Source organism: Streptopelia decaocto, assembly GCF_964273445.1.
Source record: "Streptopelia decaocto genome assembly, chromosome: 25".
Lineage (NCBI taxonomy): Eukaryota > Metazoa > Chordata > Aves > Columbiformes > Columbidae > Streptopelia > Streptopelia decaocto.
In genome coordinates this window covers 2,558,382-2,577,454 of record NC_138680.1, presented here as the reverse complement: position 1 = coordinate 2,577,454, position 19,073 = coordinate 2,558,382, and the positions used below count along the sequence as shown (strand labels likewise).

The 19,073-nt window shown below is 47.1% G+C and overlaps 1 protein-coding gene across 2 annotated transcripts in view; it reads left to right on the top strand.

Annotated features, from left to right (window-relative positions):
* Positions 1-19,073, top strand: part of DPYSL2 (dihydropyrimidinase like 2) — a 47,712-nt gene that overhangs the window by 25,362 nt on the left and 3,277 nt on the right. For both annotated transcript variants that reach the window (XM_082072499.1, XM_082072498.1), the window contains 10 exons: positions 5,167-5,331; positions 6,447-6,508; positions 7,195-7,275; positions 8,136-8,204; positions 11,140-11,260; positions 14,091-14,247; positions 14,403-14,544; positions 14,766-14,936; positions 17,266-17,445; positions 18,818-18,983. In XM_082072499.1, coding sequence (XP_081928625.1) covers positions 5,167-5,331; positions 6,447-6,508; positions 7,195-7,275; positions 8,136-8,204; positions 11,140-11,260; positions 14,091-14,247; positions 14,403-14,544; positions 14,766-14,936; positions 17,266-17,445; positions 18,818-18,983 — 1,314 coding nt within the window. The remainder of the gene's footprint in view (positions 1-5,166; positions 5,332-6,446; positions 6,509-7,194; positions 7,276-8,135; positions 8,205-11,139; positions 11,261-14,090; positions 14,248-14,402; positions 14,545-14,765; positions 14,937-17,265; positions 17,446-18,817; positions 18,984-19,073) is intronic.

Here is a 19,073-nt window from a genome sequence, read left to right as displayed (position 1 = left end):
AAGCTATAAACCCCATTAATCCCCACCCACGAGGACATCCATCCAAAAAGCTAAGTTTTGTTTTCAAGGCAAGCCTAAGAGCTGAGTTCAGCTCTCCCACTGCAGCAATAATTTCTCTTGAGCTTAGCGAGAGGTCAAAAATATGAAGGCATGGCTCTTCAAGTGCATTTTTGTGAGAGCTTCCAAGTGCCAGGGAGAGATTAGATGGGATTTTTTTATGGTTTCAATCTCAAAGTTAAATTCCCCAGCCTCCTGTGTGTGTTCCCTCGTGCCCATGCACAATAACTCGCTCCGTTCTCAACCCGGGTGCTTGTTCAGAGCAGATATCACCCGGCTGCAGAAAAGCTCCTGAGGACCAGAAGGGCACAGCGTACCCAGGTTTTAAGAGGGAGCCAATCTGTGATACAGGGCTTTACAAAGCCGCTGTTTAGAGCTGAGATTGGCACCATTTTGAGTGGCCTGTGCAGCCAGTGGGTCTGTGTGGGTTTGAAGTACCTGAGAAGATAGAGCGGTAGCATGAGGAACCAAGAGATGCTCAAAGCCAACCCTTAATACACACACCGATCAGCGACGTGAATAGTAAATGCTGCTGCTTTATAAGCTGATGCTGTCGCTTCTCCTGCCCTACTTAGATTTTTCATGCTTGTGTTAAAACAATACTACTTTATCTTCCTCCATACTTGGAAAGTTGCCTTAAAATCAATTCCTCTAAGTTTTTGCCTTCCCCTTTCATTTAACACGGATGCACTGATGGTTGTTATCTCTCCCCCACAGCATTCAACCATCTCACAGGACACATAACATTGCAGGGTGGCCGAGGGCCAGCTCTGCTATATTAAAGCCGCACAGATAAGCTCACAGTGGTTAGTGTTGTTGTCTCACTCCGGCTTATTGTCTGCCTTTAATCTTGAGCCGATTAATCTGGCCAAGGAGGAGCGAAGGATCATGAGCGAGACAGGCAGAAAACCAGCCCTGGATGGTGGGTGGGAGGGAGCTGAAATACTCAGAAGAAAGAGCAGATGCACCTTGTAAGCGACGTAAAACCGTGTGTAATGACGGGAGAGCAGAACCAGGCACGGCGGAGGGGTAATTAAGAGCCTTAGTGATGGTGGCTGGAACAATCACGCATGTGGGTGCGCAGGTGCTGAGATCCGACTGCCTTCCAGAGGGAGGTGAGCGCTCGGTTTGTCCGAGATAAAGACAAACAGACTATCCAGTAATTTTGGAATCCCAGTATTTTATCAAGGGAAAAATTAGATGATTTGTATAATACAAAATCCTTTAAAAGTGTTTCTTTTTAAAAAGCAGTTGCTTGGCTAATGTAAACCAGCTTGTAAACCAGGCCGCTACATTTTTGGATTCTGCATCTCCGAAGGTTAAAAGATAAATGTGCAGAATGTTTTCTGTTCATAACTGAGAAACCACTGTCATCCTAACTTTGGCTTTGCCGTGTAACTTGCTGAGAGTGTATATTAAATAAAGAGAAACATTAGGATTAGGCCTGAAATTCGCTCTGATTCAGGGAGCCACTACAAGGACCACAAGCTCTTTAATTCCTCCTTTGAAGGTTTCAGTACTGATGAAGTGATACTTTAATGATTTTTTCCTTTTGTTTCTGTTTTTGGAGCAAGCTTTGAGCATAAATGGAGCTGGCAACTTCCTTTGCAGACCTCAGCAGCTGACATGATTTCTACAGCAATAATCAGCAACAGGAAGAAAACATCCAGGCTCGGAAGCACAAAGAGATCAAGGCTGTCGTGGTCTAGAGAACGAAGGGGTGACAACAGTCGACATCGCAACAGTTTGTCCTGAGCGCGTCCTGTGGGCGTGAGGCCGCTCCAGGAACTGAGCATTCCTGATTTCTGAGATGAAGGAAGGAAAGATGGAGCCGTAAGCTGTCGGGTTCCCTAGAGAGCTGTGGTGCAGTGAGGTCAGGACGCTGCTTTTCGCATGGGAAGCCTCCACGGTTGGCTTTGCTGCCTGCTCCGGTGGGTCAGAAGACCTTGTGTCCGTGGTCCTGCGGCACATCATACCCAAGGGTCATCTTGGGAAGCCGGGGCTGTGGGAACACAGCGGCTGGAGCTTTCATCAGCTGCTTTGGGCTGCTCTGAAGCACAGGGACCTTAAAGAAAGAGCTTGTTGTTCTATTCTGAGCTCTCGAGCTGTGCTAAGGGCTGGAAGAACTTCTCTGGAGCTGCGTGCGGGTGATTCCTGTCCATAGCAATAGGCAGGAGTAGTTGCAATGCTCAGTTCTTCTAACATCAGGCAAAGAATCAATCTTGGCTCTTCTCCTTTAAAGCATCTATGCTCCTTCTCATTTATGTTATGTTTTTACTTAAAAATAACAACAATTTACTGCAATAACAACCAAAAACCCCAACACTTCCATGAGGCCTAGCAGGTAGGGATGTAGGCCATGATCTTGCCATGTAGTCAGCCCCTTCCATAACAAGGGATGGTAGAACTGAAGAGACATTTGCATTTGTATCTGAATCATCTCTAGACTAGCACTTAGGGTTACATCCACCTTCCTTATGTGCAGCATCTGCTGCTTCTGCTGCCTCAGCTGTGGCCACACAGCTTGTTACCCGCTTCAGGATGCTGCATGTCGGGCATCCCATGGGATGTTCTCTGTGTTGCTCCTTCACCGATTCTCTTTGGACTGGTTAAATCACCAGACTTTGAAGGCTCTTGGCTTGCCTTGCACATTGACACTGCCTGCTTGCCGTCTTCTTCCATATGAATATAACGAAGTCGTTGGTCAGTAATGTTCACCTGGCAGAGCGCTGCTATGGAAACAAACTGTTCCGCTTTGGTGGGGATGATGGGTGATTTGGCTATCGGTGAGCTCAGGGGAGCTGCTATGAGATGTGTCAGCAGCACAGCTTCCATGGGAGATACTCATAATCCCCGGAGCTGATTTTCATGCACATATGCACCGCTACCTCCATCCCTTACCCTTATTGCAACCAGCTGTGGTTTGGCTTTGTCAATGATCCGATCGAGCTCCCTTGCCCCCTCTCCCACTCCCTCCACAAACTCCCATTAGTCAGACTTGGGCAGCGCATGAAATAAACTGGTGATAAAGCTCCGATCCGAGACACCAGAGTCATTCCTGGAGGCTCCGTGCTGGGCTGCGAAGGCTCTTCTGTGTTAACCCCTTGGTGCCTCCAGGCAGAATTTCCTAATGCCCGTAAGCCACGTATCATCTCGGGGTTGGTAGAGCTCTTAGGGCACCTTTGGTCTAAGTAGAGATGGATTTATTACAGTGATGTGTAAGAGATTAAATGAGCTTTTTTTGCTTTTTAATTAGTAGGCTGAGGAAGACAACTCTTGCGTTAAGGCGCTGGCCATTTGTGAAAACCTTGGTTTTCTCCATATCCCATTGGTAATGCAGAGAGAATGTTATTTTCCTCCTTGTTGTTCATACTACTTAAGCTAAAGATTAACTCTGGCAGAGTGACACGGGACCATGTACTGGCCAAGAAACAATGCGGTCTGGAAACCAGTGGTACGTTGCTGACCACTGGGGAGGAAGAGCTCGTGGAACAGGAATGGGATGATTGTTTTGAAAAGACAGGGCAGTTTTTCAGCTGATGAAGTTGGGGTCGCCTTTCCCGAGGGTGCCGAAAAGCACGTTATTGATCAGATTCCAGCCATTGCGCAGATTTCGGAGCTTTCTCTCGTAGTGCGGATTGCTCTCATGGGCAGGACACGGCAATCGGAGCAGCCACCAGCCCCTTCTGAGCCCCACGGCCTCTACTGGCCTCATCCTTTGAGGGGCAAACACAAGCCTTTTGGAAAAGTGCATTTTACCTACTGTTTTGATATCTATCCCATAGCCACCTTTGCAGAAGGGAGAGGGGGTGAGCAGAGTGTTGCAGGAACCGCGTCATTTTGGGTAAAACCTGTTGGCTTTTTGCAGCGTTTGCACATCTCAGACGTTGGGGATGTCATTACCGACTCGGCTGTTGTTCAGGAGAGCAGTATTGCTTTTGCAGCGGGTCGAGAGCTCCTGGTGTAAATCTAGTTCTTAAGGCAGTGCAAAAGCATTAAATCTAGGCTGCTGAGTCTGGGGGGTGAAGCAAAGCTTTGTACTTCACTGAGAGTCGGGCCCAAGGACTTTGTCTCTTATCCCAGCTGTGATTTAGAGCTCGCTGCTGAGCCGATGGCAGCCCAGATACTCACCAGCGAAGCTAAAAATAAACTGCTTGAATTTATCTGCTGATAATTGAAGCAATTTTTGTGTGTGTGTGTGCGATTTGATGTAAGAACAAGCCAGGGCTCTCTCCTCCTCCCCAACAGTGCCTGCCGAGTTTGTGACCCCGAAGTCCCACAGGCTTTTCCTGCTCTCTCAGCAGCAGTTCAGTTTCTGAGATGCTGGCTTGCGTCTTTGATTTCAGTGTGCGTAGTGAAGATCTTAGAGATGCCGCGCGTTCAAATGAAACGTGGAATGCTGTTCAAATTACTGGGAGGAACGCTAGACCTTCAGATCCAAATCTCTGTTACCCTTTGAGGCTGTTCTGCATCTCCAGCACTGGTGGAATGTCCTGTAGCTGCCTGGGAACACAGTTGCTGCTGGACCGAACGCGTTAGGTTAGAAGGACAATCAGACTGAGCTGGTGTCTCTGGAGGGTTCTCTTGGTTGGGATGTGCAGCACAAAGCAGCTCCGATCCATGCATGGGCTCCTTGGTTGTCACCATGTATGTGCCAGCAGTAATAACATCTTTACACTCTTTGGACGCATTTCTAGCGTGTCCAGAGGCACAAAGACACTGCTGCAACACAAGGTGCTGAGCCCTGAAAGCTGCTGATTGATGCTCCCAGGGGATCTTGCCTGTGACATTGTTTATTTGTCACCAAACAGGGGAGCGGTGTTTATAGAGCTCTCTGCAGTGCTTTGGTTTTGCTGCTCCAGGAATTTCATTTGCTTCCTTTACAAACAATTGCAGTAAACAGGCTGTAGTAATTGAAGTATTTCCTTCAGCTTCTGCTCTGTAATCAGATGCGGGGCTTCAGAAACCAGGTCTTTCAAACCCAAATATTTTCAGGAGAAGGTGATGTCGTGTTTTTGCGGCGGCCTCTGCAAAACGTGCTTTCTGTCTTGGACATCCAGGAAAGCTACAGCGCCAGCCATTGACTAACGCTTCGGTTGTCTTTCCCAGTTGATCACGTAGTTCCTGAGCCAGGGACCAGTTTGCTGACTGCGTTCGACCAGTGGCGAGAATGGGCAGACAGCAAATCCTGCTGCGACTACTCTCTGCACGTGGATATCACCGAGTGGCATAAAGGTGTCCAGGAGGAGATGGAAGCTCTGGTTAAAGACCATGGTAAGTTCAGTTAATGCAAACTCAAAGCAGCCTTTCCCCTCTTTATTTTTTAGGGCAGGCTCTTGTGGAAATTTTTACTTTTACATCTCAGTAAAGCTGTTCTTGGCGCTGACGTTAACTTGGCCCATTCTGGCGTCTGGTGGAGGTTTGGCCAGTCGCTGTTGCAGAGGGCTCAGCGGGCTGGTGTCACTGGTGGTGTTGCAATGTGTGAGGTGGACGAGCGTTGATTTGCAGAGGTGAATCTCTCACTGCTGCCATGCAGAGAAGCACCTTGGTTCAGTGGAGGTCCTTTTATTCTCATTACTGCAGGTAGGTGGTTGATTTGACCATTATACTGTTGGAAACAAGGGAAGAATCAGACTTAGAAAAAACAATCCAGCACTAGTTGTTAAAAGTGGAGAAGAGCTGAATAGAATGACCTCATAGGTTTTTCCCCGCTTTAAATTTCCTTGACGTTTCATCCTTAAACTAGAGCAATTTTCCATCCCGTTTGTAATGTAAAAAACCCAACCTCTTACATCCTAATGAGCGTTTTCCCGTAGGTGCCGGGTAATTAGTTCAGAAGGCAGGAGAGGGAAAGCTGAGTTAGGAGAGCTCCCTGTGTGTCGGTCAGTACAGACACGGTGCAGGAGGACACACAGACAGACACAGATTTCCCATTGCCCTCGCAGGAGGGAGCGAGGGATCGGGCAGCCGGGCCCGGTCTCTGCTTTTGTGTGCGATGCGTTTTGCTTATTTTTTCACTCAACCTCCTGCAGTGCTGAATCCACAGAATTATTCTTAATTTCCCTGTGAAGTGGGAGCCGAGGGCCTTGGCCGTCCCCACGGCTGGAGCGCAGGCTGCTCCCTTCTCATCAGTTGCGCTAATAGATGCCACATGGCTGCGGAGATCCCGGCTTTACGCTGCGGTCTGGTCAAAGCGCATGTGCCGCTGTGCACGCACTCGTGTGTCCACATTTCACAGCAGATTTGAGTCATTTATGTGTCCACCCATTATTAGTGCTGGGGGGCTGATTGTGGGGGACATTTCTCTATAAGGAGCGGTGTGTTTCGTAGCTTTGGCTGTGCATGCAGTTGGTATGTCAAACATAATCCCTTTGCTTTCTTTCTGCCAGGTGTGAACTCCTTCTTGGTTTACATGGCTTTCAAAGATCGCTTTCAGCTAACTGATTCTCAGGTAGGAAGGCTTAATGTTCACGTGCTTTTGTCACTGTAAACTGTGTGTTAGTCTCTTATACGGGTTTAATTTTAATACGCTTGGATCTGACATTCTGTTCTGGTTTCAGTCTTTTTATGTGTAACAGTACCCAAGATCTGCAACAGTACCCAGAGCTCTGGTTTGAAGATATTTTTTTTAATTTAAAATAAACCCAACAACAAACCCTGAAACGCTTGGCTGGGGGAAGCAATGGCAAAGCCCTCATTTTGAGAGATCTGAGGTTTTATTCCAGCTCCTTTGGTGTGGAAGCAGTGGCAGTTTTATAAATTGCTGCTTTCTGCTTAGGGCAGGACAGTGAGATCTCTGGCATAACTCTGCTATGTGTTCATCAGCTCAAGCGGATCCTGATCCAGAAGTGGGTTTCTGGCGTTGGGACCTTAAAAAGGAATTGCCCTCCCATTTGCTATTCTGGTGGAGATGTTTGGGTACATTTAATTGGCGGGATGGGCGGTTTGTATGTGGTGGGAGGAGAGGAATGCCTGGGAGTCATTTGGAACAGTGTGGGAGGCAGTGGTGTACGGCAGTTAGCGCCATTCTGCAAAATTCTGGGTGCTGAAGGAGACCGGAGCGTATACTATAGAACAGGTGTGTGTATCTGAGTGTCCACTCAGGGTATATTGTAACACGTGTTTTCATTCTTCCAGATATACGAAGTCCTGAGCGTAATCCGGGATATTGGTGCAACAGCACAAGTGCATGCTGAAAATGGTGACATTATTGCTGAGGTATGTTGTGTTTATTCTGTGGATTATTAACTTCAAAATACTGGGAGGGATTTAAACTCTAATTCCTTCTTTGCAAACAGATCACCAAGACTTTTACAAGTATAGCATAGCGGTATCAAGGATGCAAGCAGAGCTGTATGTCAAGTGTTATCCCCTTCATTGCCACTGATAAAGCAGGTTTTTGTGGCAGCTTTCATGGCCGTCTTTGCCTTTTTCCCCATAAGACTGTGTCTGGGTGGGACTGTCACTGTGTCCAGTAAAATGTTCAGGGGTAACTTGAGCGCAGGGAAGGGAAAGGAAATCCCTTCATACAGAACCTGGGATGCTGACGTTTGGGATCTGTACATCCTTTAAACAGCAACAAAGAAGAAATGTTAACAATGTATTTGGATTTAATCTCATCTCCAGCTCGTTTTATACATGAAAACTTGGCGTTGCGGAGGATTTCTGCATTGCATGACTGGGGAAGAGCCCACCTGAGTCTTTGAGCCCAGTTGGCTGCACTCGCAGGGTGATTTTTTCATGAGATACCCTTTTGCCACGTCTTAGAGATGATTTTATAGACGCAAATGAGTAGTGAAAGTTGAGGGGTTATGAACCCAGTGGGAAGCAAATCAAAATACAAGGTTTCCCTGACCTCCTGTGAACAAATCAGCAAGGGCTTTGTGAGCTCTGGTTATTCTCAGCCGGGGAAGCTGGACGGGACTCTGGTTGTAAGGCCCTTCTGTAAAGCCCCTTGTGATGATTAGCTTGCATGGATGCCTCGGATCTCACTTGTACCTCTGTCAAACAGCTGTGTTTGCAAGAAAAACGCATGTTGCTTTAAATCCTTTTCCTGCTCTTTTTTCTCTCGGCCTCAGGAGCAGCAAAGGATCCTGGAACTGGGGATCACAGGTCCTGAAGGGCACGTGTTGAGCAGACCCGAAGAGGTGAGGACTTTACTGCCTCTGCATTTACACCCCCAGTTTATAAGATTTCTGTGTTGCCATCAGGTACCTTCATATTGGGATGAATGTGGCCAGAAACACAATTTCATCCTGGCTGTAAAGGTTATTGCTGCATGGGAAGAGGATAATGTGCTTCTAGGAACTAACTAGTAACTAGTCCCTTCTAGAAACTAACTGCTATGAGTACTTATGAGGAACTGAGGAGGCCCCTCATCTTCTGTACTGGAGAAGGGGACATCTCCAGAGAGTAATTAACCCAGCCTAAGATTTGATTCACCCTCTGGTAAAGCTCATCTCTTTCTGTTGATTATCCGAGTTGGTCTATCAAGTCTCTGCCCAAATATCAGATATCTAAAGTGAGAATCACTTTTCTGGTTGGTTCCTATTGAATTCTTCATTTCCAGTCTCTCAGTGTCTCTACGCTGGACATCTCACTATGGCATTCTGGCTTCCAGAGGTCAATCCGTTATGTACAAGCTGTTCTTTTTGTTCCTGCAAGGAAGATATCGGGGCTTTGCTGACTGCCAGATGTGGCAGCTGGGGGTGTGAGATCATCCACACGTGCTCCTCGCGCTCCCTCTCTGTTTCTTCCCCTTGGTTCAGACAAGCAGCATCCAGAGACATTTCAGTAGGAACATAAATCACTCAGTTGCTTAATGCAGAAGGGGAAAACAAAACGCTTGACTTGGGCAGTGTCTGAATCCTCGCAGAGTTTGTGTTTGGCTCCGGGAGCTGGGATTTTGTGCTTCCTGCATGTTGTGAGCAAACACTTGCACTGAGCTTTCCGCCCACTCACTCCTGCATTTTTGGGTTTGTTTTACATATTTTTTGGCTTGCGTCAGGAGAAACGGGAACAGATGCCGACATGACACTTGGGGCTCATCTGTGGAGCACCCCTAAGCTTCTGTTGACTTCAAAGGAAGGCTGCTCCTTAAATTGAAGGGTCTGGCCGTCAAACTGGCCAAGTCTTGTCTGGCTACTTCAAAGCTCATCCTTAGCGCAGCAGCAGCTTTAAAGCGTGAACTCCGTGGCTCCCTGGCTTGGGTGGTTTGTTACATCTGTGCGGAAGTGTGTTCTTTCTCAATACAGCGAGGAAGGCTGCATGAGGACACGTGCCTGGCTCAAATGGGGACCAGTAGAGCCTTTTCCCAGCGTCGCTGGGCCGCTCTGTGCAGCTGAGCTCAGCTGCACTGTCCGCCCCAGACGGAAGCGTTTGGTCCAAAATTTTCCTCCCCGAAAGTCATAGGAAACAGAGCAGGAAACGATGTCATCTGGTTCCCTCCCCTTATCTCCAGTGTGGGTGTAACTTAGTGTTTTTAAAAACACACAACTCCCTTGGAGCTGGCAGGTGACAAAGGCCAGATTCTGAGGGGGCAGCAGATCCGCAATTCCTGTTGAGTTCAGTAGGAGTGGACGTTTCTTGGTGTCCCCCTGCGGTGCTGTTAACACTAAAACTGGCTTTTCACACAGCCCCTTACAGAGTGTACAATCTGCCCTAAGGACTTAGGATGATTGTCGTCTTCCTGAAGAGCCGCTTAATTCGGAGCTCTGTCTACAACGGACTAGCAGGAGTTGTTGAGCAAGGCTAAATCAAAGCTCCCACTCAATTCGGTGAGACTTGCCTCAGAGCGGAGCATTCAGGGTCTGGCCATGTGTGTTTGTGTCTTGCTCGGAGCATCCACATCTTCTCAGTTCCCAGGCGCAGCAGAAGGGATGAATTTCACCGCTGACTCATGGCTTTAACTCGTTAACCTCAATAACCCGGGCTAAGCCAAGGTGATGGTATTCAGCATGTTGTTCTGGCCAGCAAAGGGATGCTTAATTAAGGCACTGCCATCCCAGGTCAGCATCACCCATCACTTTCTGGAAGACTCCCCCTCATAGCTCAGATCATTCTGCGATGACTTTGCAGAGCAATCCATCACTTTTTGTTTTTCTTGTAGCCACAAAAACGCCAAAAGCAAGAGCAGTCCAAGTGCTCCAGGAAATGTCTGTCTTTCTTTTTTCCAATAGAACTGCTGTGCTAGGGCTTCCAATACATACTGGTAATTGCAAACATTCCCCTTTGGACTAGTCGTTGGGTTATTGTTATGTGCCTGTCACCATAGCATCTGGGCACAAGGCAGGAATTCAGCAGCCTTGTGCAGAAAATCTTCTCCTCCTGCTTAGCAGTTGCTCAAATGTGTTTTGGTCAAAAATCTGGTGATGTGTGGTGTTTTATCCCTGCTTTGCAAGTGGGAAACCTCAGGTACAGCGTGAGCATTGCCCTGTTGTTTTATCTGTCATCTGGACGGCTTTGCTAAAGAGGTGTGATCTGCAAAAGTCTGCAGTGATGATGTTCATTCGGAGGCTGTAAAGTGACCCTTCGTCTTGCTGAGGTTCTCTCTCCACGCATGCAACAAAAAGTAGTTGATTTATGGGGTGGTTCACACTCTGTCAGATCCCAAGCCAGATGTTGTAGTGGAGGGTACAATTTAGGAGGCTGCTTTGCAAACGTGGCTCACCAGAGTATGTGGCTTCAGCATCTCTCTTCTGCGTGGGCTGGGGCATGAATAGTTTTGTTGAGTCAACGTTTAGTTGGTTATTTTTGTCTAGGTTAAAGAAGAGGCTTAATCACTCTGACCTTGAGCACCTGGACTGTTATTTCAGAACGTAGTCTACTTGCAGAGAACCTTTGAAGCAGCCTAGGAGAAAACATAGTAATGAGAGGAGACTGCAGCTCGATGGTGTTTTAATTATCGTGATTACACTGTACATTTTTCTGGCTCACAATCAGAGAGGTGGAAAGTCTCTCCTGTTGTCCCTGCACAGCCTGTTTTGCTGTGAAAGCCGAGGCTGTGACCCTCCAAAGGTGAACGGGATGCGCTGCCACACGGGGATGGTACTGTACTAACTTGCCGCTGACTTGATTTCTCAGGTGGAGGCAGAGGCTGTGAACCGGGCAATAACCATCGCCAACCAAACCAACTGCCCCCTTTATATCACCAAGGTGATGAGCAAAAGTGCCGCTGATGTCATTGCTCAAGCCAGGAAAAAGGGTAAGTTATTTCCCTTGGATAGCAGCACCCTATTAGCTCATGCAGTTCAACTCCTTGCCAGCATAAGCTTCATCTCTACAGAAAGGGTTTATTTTTCCAGTGTTATTGTCCAGGCTCTTTTTTAAAACGTCCCAAGCAACTGCTTGTGTCTCATCTCCCACAGACAAGTATTCAGGGGTCGTATCAGGGCCAGAAGATGTTTCTTCTGTTCGGCCTAGAGCCTCTTTCTCCCCACTCATCCTACCACATTAAACCACATGCCTTCATGTTATCACAGAGTGATTCCATGCTGTCTCCATTTAATTAATCTGAGGCCTGTGAGGGAACTGAGCTGCTCTCAGAGATGTGGTGGCTTCTCCCAAGTCCTCACCCTGCTGTCTTGCCCCCAAGGAGCAAGGGTTACAAGCGCCTGCTCCCTGCTTTATTCTGTGACTAAACCCTTCATTTCTATTTAAAGCAGTTCTGGGTGGGTGAATAAGCAGGAAGGATGATTTTCCTCCTTCTTTCCTCAGAAAAGTTGGATTTAATTCTATGCAGTCTAAATAAACCTGAATGGATATACAAATGACATCACTTTCCATCTGGGTGTTTGGTGTGAGAAGAGCTGATTTCCTACCGCAGCAAACAGATTTGTGTGTGTGTATTGGCTCAGAAGTGTTTTGGTCCCATGATTCTTGTTAAATGAGTTCAGAGTTGGTGAGGAGCACTGATTTCCAAGGCATCTCTTCCTGTTCGTGGTATGGAAGCAGCTCAAGCTGTTTGGGATGAACCTTCCTCTCCTCGTTCCATTAGTGGAGGCGATGCTGACATGGGATGTGTTGACATGCAGAATTGGCTGTGTGTTGCATTACCCCAGAAAACAACTTGATATGGCTGTGCAACTCAATCCTATAAGCCAGGGAAGCATCTCTGCCTTTTTCTAGGTGAAGTACTGGAGACACGCACACCACAGAGATGCAGCAGCAAGAAAACCACCTTCTTGCCATGCTCGCTGACCCCTTGACCACTAGCTGGCAAGTAGACGGGAACATTGGGATGAGGGATCATACACTTACATTGCAGGAGCTGTAAAACACACCCCGACTTGGCTGGATGTTACTCTGGATTGTCCCAAGTGAACGATCCACAGAACTCACTTTACCAGGCCTCCTGAGTGAACCAGCATACACAGTTTTCATTCAGATTGCGTTTTCTCCTTATAAGGAGAATTTGGGGTATAAACGGCACGCCGTTCTCTGTTCCTTAATTTAAATAATTCAATTTAAATGATGTGCAGTTACCCAACTGGGTAACCCGGGAGGGCCACACACATTAGCCTTGCCCTCCCAAGCAACAGAGGAGACACAACTGAAGACTATCCAAGGCAAAAACAAACCAGAATTGATTTGCTAAATGGAAAAGAACGAATGTTATTTAAAGCCAGATGTTCCCAGTGGCATTTGTATGGAGGAGATTCCCTGCAGACTCTGTCGCTGGCAGATTGGGGAGCTCAAACAATCCTCCCAATGTATTGGCCCACAACAGGCCTCCCATTAATAGCCAGCGTGTGTTTTGCCTTGTTCTGATTTCATAACCCTATTTGTGGCAAGTGATGTCAGCCGGCCGCTTCCTCTGCTGCTGGATCCCCCGACAAAGGCTGTTCCTACACCCAGTGTGTTCCTACACCTTCCAGTGTGGTCCTGGAAGTAGCATGAATGCAGTTAATGCGTCGTTCTGCCTCAGCTAATGCATCTTTCCCAGCTCCCAGCTTCCCAGCTCCCTATACACATAACAGTAGCTCAAATAATATCCTTTGTATTGTAACCTGCATGGTGAGGTGCGTAAGACCCTCTGAGCAGTTCTGGCATCGCCTTTGCCACTCTTTTCTGATCGAAGCGTTCAGGGTTAATATTTTAACTACCCACGTCTTTTGCAGGCAGATACAAATACATGAAGTGTCTGGGCTCGGGAACCAGATGGATAGGCCCAGAGATTTCGGGAAGGTTGCATTTGGTGAGCAGATCTGTGGGGCTACCGGCTTGCACTGCTTTTGAAGTCGCAGCATCTTGCATCTGCTTGGTGTGCAGATGTTGCTGGTGCATTCCAGCTTGCGAAGTATCGTGGCCTTAAGGATCTGCTGTTCCTTCATGTGGTTCCAAAAACATTAATGAGGAGGAAGGATGCACTGGTGGTGGGTGCGCTGGACGGAGAGGCACAAGATCCAGTTTAATTTCCTAGTTCTGCCACAGATTTGCTGTGTACCCTTGGGGGAATCACTGCATTTCTCAACCAGGAATACTTGGGCTGTGATGGGCTTTTCTGTTGGCAGGAAACTTTCCTGATCGGAGGTTTTTCTTATCTGCTCCAAGAAACCCAGCCTTGTTAGATCTTTAATACATACACATCTATAAAAATATTGCAGGCGCTATTTTTTTTCATTTTTTTTCTTCCACATCCCTTCTGGGTCAGACTGGATCTCCTCACACTCTTACAGTTCCCATCACCATCTTTCCTAAGGTTCTTGGTGCAGGATATAATACAATGAATCTTTACTATAACCCTTTCAAGCACAATTAATCAGCACTGACCTCAGCAATTGTGAAAAGGCATTGTGCACATTTTGCTGCTCCAAGATCTTATCAGTAACAGTATCTTTATTATTAAATCAGGTATTTAGTTATTTCGATACTTTGTCTGAGAGACTGATTTTTGGAAAATCCTCAGTGTTTCTATAGATATCTCTAGATAGGCAAGTAAAATTAAGAGCTTGCATGTGAAAACGTGCCCCCAGTAACATAACCCGATTTCTGCGGAGCGTTGAACAGGATTTGTCTGTGTCCCTGTCCTGTAGGCACCGTGGTGTATGGAGAGCCCATCACAGCCAGCTTGGGTACCGATGGATCTCACTACTGGAGCAAGAACTGGGCCAAGGCAGCAGCTTTTGTTACTTCCCCACCACTGAGTCCTGACCCAACCACTCCTGATTTTCTCAACTCGCTACTGGCCTGGTGAGTAGAGCTCTGTGTTCATACACTGTGTGCTTTATCATGAGACAAGTGGGTGATTAATAGCTGGTTTTGCCAGCAAGCAAAAGGCTGTTTTACCTTTAGGAGTGAACCTGTGACAATAAAATATCTTAAATACTTCTCATTGTCTTTTCCAGTGGAGACCTCCAAGTTACTGGCAGTGGCCACTGCACCTTCAACACTGCTCAGAAAGCTGTTGGGAAGGACAACTTCACCCTGATCCCTGAAGGAACCAATGGGACTGAAGAGAGGATGTCCATCATCTGGGATAAGGCTGTGGTATGTCACACATGTCCTAGGCTTAGGCCGCAACTAGACGTTCAGAGCTGAAAGAGCTGCAGCTTTATATTGTCATCTCCTCCCAGACACTTGTTATGGTCCTTCCACTTGAGTTTTTTGCCCCTGCAGAGATCATTTGGAATCCTCTGTGCTGTCAGCTCTTTGCAGTTTGAAGTATTCCCCGCCTGGCTAATGCAGTGACTCCTTTTGTCTTTCCACAGGTGACTGGCAAGATGGATGAGAACCAGTTTGTGGCCGTGACCAGCACAAACGCAGCCAAAATCTTCAACCTGTACCCGCGGAAGGGCCGTATTGCAGTGGGCTCGGATGCTGATCTGGTTATCTGGGATCCTGACAGCGTCAAGACAATCTCTGCCAAGACTCATAACATAGTAAGGATATTTTCTACAATGTGAGCTCTGCTGCTCATTTCCTTCTGTCTTCCTGTAACGCCAGATTGTGCTGCCAAGAACTAGAGCTCATGACAACTCAGGGCTTTGTTTTCTCCATGCCCCAAGCCCTCTCTGTCTTACACCCAGTACAGCTCTGTTGTGTGAGCACAAGGGAAGACAACTGAGTCCAAATCTGAAATCACATGAATCCCCAGAGACTCCCCTTGGAGCAGAGAGATTGTCTGCTCTTTCTGAGCGTTGGATGTTTGGATCTGAGCGCACAGAAAGCTCTTTAAGTCCTCTAAAATACCAAAAGGCCTCTTATCACAGTGTGTCGTTTATGACCATCTGGCTCACTAGCAGTGGGAATGTGAACTCCCCCTTTTCTAGTTGGGGTCAGTGAAGCTCATCAGCTCGTGGACACCTTGGAGATCTGATCCAGATCTACGAGTCTGAGTGGATTTACACCACGTACCGATCTGGCACGTGTGTGTGGAGTCAGACGTGATTTTACTGGTGATCATCCCAGTGTTAGCTGGCACGGGGAAGCATAAGGCAGCACCCAGACTAACCAAACCTTCCTCCTGTTTCTTTGTGGTGGCACCGTTAGGGACACTGTTAACCTATGTCCTACAGCCGTGTCCTATATCTTACACCTGGCTCCTACAGTGAAAAATCTGTCCCACGCTGTGGGAAACTGCAGAACGGTCCCAGTGCAAAGGGCTGGTTGGAGTCTCCCTGTGACATTTGAGCACTGTCTCAGAGAAAGCAACCACTGTTTGCATTTGTTGATGACTTATTTCACTGCTGGCGATGAACCTATGGAATGTTTCCCTGGAAAAAACTCCTTGTTCTTTTTTTCCGTGAATGCTTTCATTCACTCTGGAGCTGAAGGAGCAACATTTTCTTCCACGCTTGGATCCCTGGGCACATTCACAAAGAAACTTGTTTGAAAGGTTTGGTTCACTTCCCCGTGATTTCACTCTGTCAGAATTGGTCACAGATGGCCTGGATTCATCCTGCCTCTGCTTGGATGGCCAACAGAGGCGTCCGGGCTCAGAAGTCTGGATCAATCATTTCAATCACCGTAGAGGAGCTTCCAGACACATCACACCTCCAATCTGGAGAAGAATGACTTAGAGCAGGGACCCAGGATTGTGTCAGCACTGTTAGGTGCTGAATTTGGTGGTCTGAACCTCGGTTTGTGCTTATGAGCGTCTCAAAGAGCTGAAAGCAGCTTGCTGGATTGAGTATTTGACACTTATTGCCATTTAATGGCTGTTGTCGCTAGGAAATTAATTGGACTCTAAATTTCCTCATGGATACGAGTGATGCCTTTAGAGCCAAGACATCCTAGTTTGGTCAAGTAGAAAACAAAAGCCCCTTTGAAAGTCAGGCAGAACAGTTGCTGCGACACAGGGAGACGTAGTGATTATGTGGCATCAGATGATCGTTACATTTTTAAATGCTAGAGCAACATACGGATGTTTTTCCAAGAATTCACACTGCTCTTGCCACTGTCTGGCAAGGAAACATGAGGAGCTGGAGAGGGAGATGATGTTGTTCTTGGAACCAACCTAATTCACAAGCTTCTAAACCAGCCTCCTTTGCCCCCACGGCTCTTTTTCGGACTGGACCCAGTTCAGTGTTGGTTTAACCGCCGTTCTAGCTAATTGTACATCTGCAGTCAAGCCTACCCATACTTATAACACACTTCAGGAGCAAACTCTGTCATTAACTCAGTAAAAAAGACTTGGATTTGTCTCCGAGATGGTCACTAGAGTAACAGTCCCCAAATAACATGGTTGTAGTGCCTCTTGTTTCAGGAGGTTTCATGGGTGGGACGTTTCTCAGTAATTCCTTTAAAACTTGTCTTTTTTCCATGGTGTAATGTTTCCAATCCTGTTAATTGAGGATGAGCAATCCCATTAAGAGTAAAACAAGATTGCCCTGGTCCCTCACCCATCAACCAAAACACTGCTTTGAAATACAGCTTTCCAAAATTAACGTTACTTGTAGTATGAAACTCAGTTAAAACTTCATTTGGCTCTTAAATCCCCCACAATTCAGAAGAGAGAGGTGCCTAAATGCATTCAAGCAGGTAGGCTTTGAGATAGTCTCATTTGAAACTGTATTTCCTCAAATGCTCAATAAATTTAGGCTGATAGTAAAGACCAGCCTTTCTATTAAACCACAGCGTATACGATGCAGGGAAACGCTGTCGGGTTTATTTCCATGTGACCTGAAAACTTTGGCAATTAGCAAAAGCTAATTAACACCCAGCAGGCATGAACATATTTGCTTCCCGTTGTCTTTTTGTTTGCCGTAGTCTCTGGAGTACAATATCTTTGAAGGCATGGAGTGCCGTGGCTCTCCGCTGGTGGTGATCAGCCAGGGCAAGATCGTGCTGGAGGACGGGAATCTCCACGTCACCGAGGGATCCGGACGGTATATCCCCAGGAAACCCTTCCCTGACTTCGTTTACAAGCGCATCAAAGCGAGGAGCAGGGTGGGTAGAAACGGCTGGACGCGCATTTGTTCTCCGACTGAACCTCCCGAGTTAAAGCGGGTGGGAAACAGATGCTGTCCCCTGGCTCGCAAGCACACGCTTCTGCAGCAGAAAGCGTTCCCTGGATAGGAGCCGTAGTTATCTCGTTCCTCTTTCATTTTTGCTCGTCACTTGAGTCATGACGGGAATATGCTTTGGCTTGAGCTTGGATTTTCTGCAAATTTTGTTTTTCTGCTCTTTAATTCTGTGTTTTGGGACATCTAGACCAGGGACTGTCCAGTCTGGACATGAGTCAATCTGCGAATAACCCAGCAGGCTTCTCCTGTCACAGGAGTACCAAGAAGAGCTATTGATAGCATTTATATATCAAACCTTTCAGCAACAGTTTAGATTTCTAATTTATTGTTCTAGGTGCATTATGCTGCTTTCCCTTCTGTCAGATGTGATCAGATGCTCTTGTCTGGTGACTGGTGAGTCACAGGCACAGCCTACTGACTGCTCAAAAGTGAGAATTTCCTATTTATAAGAGGCTAAAATAGTTGGGAAAGTGTTTTTGTACAATACGCCCATGCAGAGCAGAAACTGCCTTTTGATATGACTTTAGTTGGTAAAAATTGATGGAGATGACACTGAACTCTGCTGCAACTTAGTTGCTGAGACTTTAAGAAGTCTATTTCTACAAGTCAGACTTCTGAGAAGAAAAGCATCTTCATGCTGCCTTCCCCCAGATAAAAACAGAGCTGTGTTGGTTCTGCTGGCCACAGGTAATCTTCACATTCCTTGCAAATGCTCTTCCCTTAATTATTCTTTTGAAGGAATTGCAAGCTATCAAAATTACAGCCTCAAATAATTTAGGACCGTGGAGGACAGATCTGTGGTTTCTGTTATGTTCTGGTGTTAACACAGAAATATGTCTGACCTATAAATCCAATTGGGCAGCATCTCAAGTGGAATAATTGCATTTAAGCCAGCCTGAAGCTCCCAAGCTGGCGCTGTGAAGCTCGCCAGGCTCCTCTTTAAGTAGCCCTACCTCTGTCTTGGTGGTGTTTTGCTTTCTGGGGCTGAGTAATAAGTTTATTTGAGAGTTGCCAGGAGTCTACAACAAGTGGGTTGAGCTCATTAAAGGACAGAACTCGTGGTGCAAGGGTCAAAACGTCTGTTTCCTCCAGGCTGCTCACACCAAGCAGCAAAGAGCTGGATCCGCAGCAGCCCCGAGTGTCTTTCCTTTTATCCGTGCTGCTTCGGAGAGCAGCGACTGCCCCGGGATCAGCACAGAAATGTGTCTCTTTGGCTTAGCGACATCTGGCCAGCTGTTTTGGTCCGTTGTGAAGGCTGGTTTGACCCGCAGGCTCCCTGTCTGTGTGTTTTGCAGCTGGCCGAGCTGCGGGGTGTCCCTCGAGGCCTCTACGACGGACCCGTCTGCGAAGTGTCAGTGACACCCAAGACTGTCACACCAGCATCTTCAGCGAAGACGTCTCCTGCCAAACAGCAGGCGCCACCCGTGAGGAACCTGCACCAGTCTGGGTTCAGCTTGTCTGGTACGCATTTTGACAGGGCTAAATTACTTAGTGCTTTGAAATCACGGCTTGTTTATGCTGCCGTGCTCTGAATTCATTCTGCTGAAATTG